Below are 8,231 nucleotides of genomic sequence, written 5' to 3' on the forward strand. Positions count from 1 at the left end.
CTCCAAGTTTGGATTTCTTCTCAACCTTGCAAGGTAATTTTTATTTTTGTATTTCTTTCTTATTTCTTTCCTTGCATTTTCTTGTTTAGTTTTAGTTTTGTTCATGTTCATAACGGGTTTATGAGAGGGAATTCCCCATTTGACAAAGAAATTTGTAAAGTTGTTCTTCCCCTTTGTAATTCTCCTTCTTTACTTGCATTCGGGTTTTAGAAATCCGATTGCAAGTAAGAGGAAAATTTGTGTTTTTCCCCTTTTTGAACCAAGACTTAACCTTCTTTGGTCCAAAAAATCAAGTTTCAAAATAAGAAAGATGTGCTCTTCCCAATTTGCAAAGAAATTTGCAAGTATGAAAAGTTTTATCTCAAGATGTGTTCTTCCCTTTTTGGACAAAGACTTAACCTTCTTTAGTCCAAAAATCAAGTTTCAATGACGAAAAAATCAAGTTCTTCCCATTTTGGCATGACAAAGTTCCAAGTGATCTTCTTGAAATTTATTTTTACCTACCCGTTTCCAATTCCCTCATCCGTACTTATCATCCTTGCCATTTCCTACTTGCCTGAATCCCTTTTTTTTGTCCATTCCTTCGATTTTCAGTTTGTAAATAAGTTTGCATTTGGATTTAGAAAACCAATTGCAAATGTGTTCTTCCCAACTTCCAAACTGAAAATTCATTCTCCTTACATTTATTCATGCTTCGTGTTTTGCAAGTATAATTGCATTCGGAATTTAAAACCCGGTTGCACGTTTGTACTTTCCTCTTGTGTACTTGCAAAACATGTTTCAAAACCCGAAATAAGTCAAAAGCTTATTTTTCCACCTCTTATATTTCCTCTCACAAAGCCAAAGTACGAAAGTTGAACTTTCCCATTTGGAGGAGTGAAAATGTCTAAAGATACTGACTTTGATGTTGCCTTGATACTCTTGGATTTACATTGCAGCATTCCCAGTTGTTTCCAGATGACAGATGTATCATCATCTCCCACTCCAAAAAAGATGAAATACAGGTATGATAAATACCAAAATGAAGTTCTGCAGTCATAGATTTCCTCCTCCCTTGATCATATCAAGGATACTGAGATAGGGCATGTTGACATGTCCGAATTCATACAAAGGATTGAAGATCCGAAGGAGGGGGATATGCAACGGTTGCTGGACAACCATATCCATCATGCCGCATCCTTTCCAATTGCTGCCCTAGAACCGGAATTTGTTCTAGCATGTGCTCATCATTTTGATAAAGAGACGCGAGTTATTAAAAATGATGATGGAGAAGTGATCATTCGCCTGGATGCAAAAGCTATAGAGAGGGTTTTCAAAATACCTTCTGAAACCATTTATATAGAGATCTCCAAGCAAAGTGCAGCTGAATACTTTGCCAAAAGGGAGAAAGACTGTAAGCGTCATATCAAAAAATGGATTCATGAACCTCGCACTGCGCTTACCAGATGGGCAAAGTTATATCAATCTGATTTCAAGAATGAGATCGGTGATACTATTACTCTTCTGAGTTGTATGATGGGATTGGAGCATTCCAATGTTTTCGAACCTTGGATGTACCAATTTATTATGTTAATAAGGCAGTCTTAGCACATCTGTTGGGGTGAGATCATCAGTGATGCTTTGTGTGAACAACTTGCAGTCGTCTCTACTACTTTCACCTTCTACATGAATTCATATCTCGTGTATATTGCTGCGTCACTTAGACATTTCCCAGGTCTTTCCACCAAGGGTGACCGCATGCTTGTACCGGTTTGGGAATACTATGATCAGTTGCCTCTAAGATCAAGTAGGTATCATTTCAGAAGGGTTCATGACGCTTTCTTTGGTCATTACTTGTGTCAATTTGACAAGAACCTGAAGAACAAAAGAGTCTTAGATGAAGCATGGGAAAAGGTGAAAGAATATGGTTGTTTGTTTCTCCAATTTCCAACTTTTACTTACATGAGAGTTGGATGTTATGGCGGGCAGCTTTACATGCTCCTACGATACCCAACAGATAAGATTATTCTCATGGAATTTGGAAGGCAGATCATGGCTGTGCATACACATCAGTCAGTTAAGCACAAGGTTGGCATGGGTATTTCTTCCAACAACCCATTGAAGATTGGTTAATATTCTCTAATGACTTCAATCAAGGCCAGGGCTATGGAGACTGAGTTGCAGGAAATTAGACTCAAAAGATTCAAACCTAGAGCTGATTTCAATTACCGAGGCATGAAGGAGAAGATCAAGAAGACCTTCATCCATGTACATCGGATAGAAGATATCTGGGTTGATCTCCGTACCGAAAAGGAGATTTGCAAGATGGATTACTGCCGACTCACTGCAGAACAGATTGTGGATCTGAACCTCGTGAACGTGCCACAAGGGATGATTGATGATGGCAACATTCTTGATCCTGAGTTTGTCAATCAGAATGTTGATGAGGCTCCACTTCCTTCTATCCACTGGTCCCATAAGGAAGGCACTTCTATCTTGGATAGATTTCAGTCAATTCTTGCCAATACCAATATCTGGCTTAAGAATAATGGTGTCAAGCTCATTAAGATTAAGGTTGGGAAAGAAGATGATTCTACAAGTCCTCTTGGGCGGAAGTCTGAAATTCAACTAGACAATAAAAAAGGTGCATCCTCTTCTAGTACGAGGATTAAATTGCGAGTCAACCGTGCAATGGTGCTTCCTCCTCAGGAAATAACAGTTCAAGGCAAGGAGAAGCCACAGTTGGAAATTCATGTGATTGATCCTGAAGCTTCAAAGGAAGAAACTCAATCTGATATTGCTCCTCAGTCGCTTTCTACAGAGTCCCCACATAATTCTCTTTCTTCACTTCCTATCGAGGTACCCATGTTTCCTCCTGTGATAGATGTGAGCTCTCAATCTGCCCCTTAAGTTTCAGAATCTCCGCAGATCGTCCTTCCACTTTCAGCAGCAGAACCATCTCAAGGTCGTTCTCAAGAAAATTTGTTGAATATTTTTTCAGATGATCCTTCATATGTACCTGTGTCTGATATTGATACTTCTATGACCTGTTTTGATGAGTTCATAACATCTTCATCACATCCTGTCGTCACTTAGCAGACTATGGTGGCTATCCAGACCAGAGAAACGGGACTCGCCTAGACTCGGCGAGTCCGAGTCCGAGTCAGGCCTGCCAAGTCCCAGGGGCTCGGACTCGGACTCGTCCGAGTCTGGCGATTAAACTCACCAGACTCGCCGAGTTGGCGAGTTTGGCCCAAACTCGCCAAACTCGACGAGTCCCAAGCCCTGGACTCGGCCGGCATGGGCATACTTTAAAACACACAAAAAAACTAGTTTGCAAAGTTTTTTTAAATCCGTTTTTTTATGTTAATTGTCTTCTAGCCCTAAAAGTGACTTTCATTTCATTCATTTGAAAAAAAAGGAAGAGTAAAGTGAGTTGGGAAGAAAAACAAGGGTGCATAGAAGAAAAACCAGCAAGGAGGAAGCTCAAGTTTTCTTCAATTTGTCACATTGGAGCTGCATTGTGTTTCGATTTGGTGCATCAAGAGTTGGATAGGAAGAGTTTGCAGCTCATTTCAAGCTTGTTGTAAGAGGTAAGATTGTTTTTTTGAACATTATTTTGTTTCTTGTATGCAAAAATTCCATTTTCTATTCATTTATTTTGAAAGTTTTACATTTTCTTGTATGCAAGATCTTTTGTATGTTTGTAATTTGTATGTAGCATGTAGTATGTAGTTGTACTATGTAGGGTTGTATGTAGGGTTTGTAAATTTTTTTTTTTTAAAAGTAAGGTTTGACAAACCCCACAATTTAAAAAAAAAAAATTTACAAACCCTACTTTAGTTTTTTTGAATGTATGTATTAATTTTATTTTGTATTTGTAATGTTTTATTGCAGCAAACTTCACTTTATTATTTGCCTCAACTTCAAGTTTCACAAAACTATCCTAAAATGTCTACTTCAGCTTCTAAACCCCCCATTAGAAAGGACCCTGCTTGGAAATATCATGAGGATTTTTCAGGGCAAGGAAAGGGGCAAACAAAATGTATGTTTTGCAAAACAATATTCCATGGAGGTATATATAGGCTGAAATACCATATTGCTGGTGTGCGTGGACATGATGCCGAACCATGCCTAAACGCAGTCCCTGAGGCCGTACGTGATTGTTATGTAATGGTTGAGGAGATTGAAAGAAAAAAGAAACAAAAGGAGGATCGAGCGACCATTGGGAGAGAGACATTTTTAGGAAGAGGGACACAGTTAGGTTGTGTTGGAGGCCCTTCTTCCTTACCTCCATATTGTCCCACTCAGTTTGCTACTGTTGGTGCTTCCGTTTCTGCTTCTGCTTCTATAAGTGGCAGTGCCACTGCCACTTCTCATGCTCCTACCACTAGTAGTTGTAGTGGGAATGTTACCATTGGACCTAGGATTCGTAAATCTAGGTTGGATTCCTTCTTTGTGCCACACACTACTCCTGGGTCCCAACCGTTGCTTAAGGGCATGGGTTGGAACAAGGAGGTCCATGATGCTTCTAAAATGGCAGTTGGCAGGTTTTGGAGCTACAGCTGTATTCCATTCTTTGTAGCCAGGTGAATGTTTTACTAACTTTTATGTTTGATAACTTTGATTGTTTTAATTTTTATACTTAACTTATCTCATTGAATTTTTATACTTAACTTATCTTATTGAGTTTCTTTGCGACAGGTCTCCCTATTGGCAACAAATGGTTGATGCCATTACCATATGCGGGGCGGGGTTCAAAGTCCCTAGTGAGAGTGATTTGAGGGGACCCATTTTGTCTCAAATGGTGGATGATGTGAAAAAAGATTTATATGAACAACGCCACATATGGAGCACTAAAGGTTGCACCATCATGACTGATGGTTGGACAGATAGGAGAAATAGAACTCTCCTTAATTTTCTTGTTTCTTTCGCAGGTGATTGATTAATTTTAGTTTCATATAGTCTTTAATTTTTTATTTTTTATCTAATGGTTTATTGAATGATCATTGACCTAGCTTTATTTTTTTATTTTAGGGGGCACCGTTTTCATCAAGTCCATTGATGTCTCCGCCCATTGCAAGAATGCCACCTACCTATGTGAGCAGATAGAGGAGGTGATTGAAGATGTGGGTGAGGAGAACGTGGTACAGGTGGTGACCGACAATGCAGCAAATTATGTTGCTGCGGGTAAACTTTTGATTACAAACTAATTTTGTTTGCAAATTAATTACTATCTTGTAGTTTGTACCTCCATTAATTACAATTTACAATGCAACAAATTATGTTACTGCAGGTAGACTATTGATGGAGAGGCACCCATCTATATTTTGGACTCCATGTGCTGCTCATTGCATTGACCTCATGTTGGAGGATATTGGAAAAATCCCATGGGTCAAGAGATGTGTAGAAAGGGCAAGAAATGTCTGCAAATTTGTATATAATCATTCATGGGTGTTGGCTCTTATGAGACAATACACAGAGCAGAAGGAGTTAGCTCGTTCAGGAATCACAAGATTTGCCACAAACTTCCTCACATTGCAGTCCATGCTTAAGTCCAAGTCTGCCTTGAGACATATGATTGTTGGTGAGGAGTGGTCTTCCTCATCCTATGCTACCACCCCTGCAGGGATAGAGATGGCAGACTGCATTTTTGATGAGCAAGGCTTTTGGGTCCCTTGTGATGAGATAGTGAAGGTAATTTTTTTATAAATTCTACAATTTAACTTCATGTTTTATAACTTATTATATGTATTCTCTTATTTGCTCATTTTTCTAAATTACACAATATTTTCAATTTTGCAGTTTGTTAAGCCCTTGGTGGTTTTGTTGCGAGTTGCGGATGGAGATAAGCCCGCAATGGGCTATATATATGAGGGCATGGATAGGGCGAAGGAGGCCATCAGATTCGTCTATGGAGCAGATGAGAGCAAGTATGGTCCCATTTGGGAGATCATTGATAGGAGATGGCATCATCAGCTTCATAGGCCCATCCATACGGCAGTCTATTATTTGAATCCGGCATTCCGTTTTATCCCTTCTTTCAAGGCAAATGCGGAGGTCCTTAATGGGCTATATGCAATCATGGAGAAGATGGGACCTACTGGTACTTCTTAGATAGACCTTTTTCGAGAGCTACAGATGTTCTCAGATGCACAAGGGGAGACCTTCTCTCGTCCTGTCACAAAAGACGGTAGGACAACTATGATGTCAAGAAAAAATAAATTGTTAGGCTTAATTTTAGTTTTATTCAATACTATATTGTAACTTGTTAAATGAGTTCATGAGTGAGACTGATTTTATTTATTTTTCTCATTTCAAACTCAGATCATTGGTGGAACTTTTTTGGCCCAGAGACACCAAATGTTCAGAAGTTGGCCATTCGCATCTTGAGCCAACCATGCAGCGCATCAGGTTGCGAGTGCAATTGGAGTATGTTTGAGCACATACACTCCAAGAGGCGCAATAGATTATCTGTGGAGAAGATGAATAATCTCGTCTTTGTTCACTACAACCTCCGCCTGAGAATGAGAAAGAATGCAACAGTTGACATGTCTCCTATCATTCTAGATGAGGTTGATCTTGAAGCAGAGTGGGCCAATGAGAATCAGACAGCTCCTGGGACTCCTACAGCTGTATTTAGTGATGATGACATTGATTGGATTGACCAGGTAGATATAGAGGCTGAAGCTGTAGCCATGGCAGAGGAGGAGCAAAGAGCACGAGCAGAGACAGGAAATACTGAGACTCAGAGTGACACAGTTGTTCCTGATGTTGGCGAGCATGACACAGCTGTTCCTGATGTTAGTGAGCATGGCATGGTGTCACGGGGAGCGACTATGGCTGTTGAATCATCTAGGACCTACCTTAAACACCTTCGCAGGGGGCCAGGGCGAGAGGGTTCAGTTGACCCTCTGAGCCATAGGCTTGTACACTTGTAGTTGTATTTAGCATTTACTATTTACCTTTGGTATTTGTATGAAACATTTGATGATGATCATATGATGACATGGATTTTTTATTCCATGAATTTTGTAATATTGTATACATTTGACAATATTTATATATCTATGCTTGTTATTTTCTTCAGCTACAATTTGCGTTTATGCTTATGTGATTGATGTATACTTGTGTATGTAATCAAATGAGCCAAGTTTGATTATGTTTTTGTGTCTTTAAGGTGTATTCAATAAAGGGTGTCTGAAACAAGTTTTAAATCTTTAAAAATCTCTAAATTTCTTGAGTTTTTCACTTTCTCGAGTCCAGTCGAGTCTAGAGCCGAGTCTGACATTGAGTCCGAGTCCGAGTCGGCCTTGTCGAGTCCGAGTCCCGTTTCTTTGATCTAGACGGACACTTCTCCCAAGGTCACCACAGTTATTCAAACAGAAACTGCTTCTCCCTCTATCCCAGAATCAGAGTTAATGGCTTTACCTCCATGGCTCAGTTCCTTCACTGCAAAGAGGAAGAAGCAGGTGATCTCACCTGATGCCTTTGACTACCAACAGTTGAAACAATCAAAACCTAAAGTTGTTAAGAGGGCAAAGACAGTTTCGAGGGTGACTGTTGATGAAAATCGGATGAGTGGTAGAAATCGATGAACCAATATCAGATAAACCAGTTGAAGAAATGCAAGTAGTTGATTATCGGATCACAAAAGTGCAACTGGGTAAGCAGACTCATGAGGTTGTCAAGCATGATGCTCAACAAACAGTGGCTACATTGGTACAACGGTATGATGAGGTGTTGACCAAGAAAGATCAATTGGAGGTAGAGAATCAAAGACTCATGGCAGCCATCCAAAGTATTACTCAACCTTAAAGTGGAGAAGGCCAAGTACCTATTTCTTCCAGGGTCAGCGAACCAATCCAAGGTATCAAGAGAGCCGCCCAAAAGGTTCAAGCCTTAGACACCCGGGTTGATCAACTGCATGACTTATGTTCACAAGTCATAAGACAGGTATTTGAAACAATGGTTAAATTGGAAATCATTGAAGATAAGTTGAATCAAATCTTGTGTGCTTTCAAACTAAATTTGGAGAAGGTTGAGGGAAATTTAGTTTCTTGGCGAAAGATGCCTCAACATCAGTTGGGCGTTCTTCAGGTGCATGATGTAATTCCTTCCAGAGTCATGTACATTGAATATGAGGAACTTCTGGAGAACAAATCTCTTGTTCTCAAATCACTCATTGAAGAAATTGATGAGACCTTAAAGTTGCGTGAAGCAGTCTTTTAAGATGTTACCTCTCGTTGTAA

General features: G+C 39.7%; 1 protein-coding gene across 1 annotated transcript; it reads left to right on the plus strand.

Moving 5' to 3' along the window:
• The first annotated feature begins 3,225 nt into the window (after window positions 1-3,225).
• On the plus strand, window positions 3,226-7,046 carry LOC131031968 (uncharacterized). Its single transcript, XM_057962834.2, has 6 exons — window positions 3,226-4,568; window positions 4,684-4,916; window positions 5,017-5,169; window positions 5,276-5,676; window positions 5,785-6,172; window positions 6,307-7,046. Exons 1-5 carry the CDS (start codon window positions 3,832-3,834, stop codon window positions 6,094-6,096), a joined length of 1,836 nt encoding a protein of 611 aa, XP_057818817.2. The 5' UTR covers window positions 3,226-3,831; the 3' UTR covers window positions 6,097-6,172; window positions 6,307-7,046.
• The last annotated feature ends 1,185 nt before the right edge of the window (window positions 7,047-8,231 follow it).

This window comes from Cryptomeria japonica, chromosome 4, assembly GCF_030272615.1.
Source record: "Cryptomeria japonica chromosome 4, Sugi_1.0, whole genome shotgun sequence".
Taxonomy (NCBI): domain Eukaryota; kingdom Viridiplantae; phylum Streptophyta; class Pinopsida; order Cupressales; family Cupressaceae; genus Cryptomeria; species Cryptomeria japonica.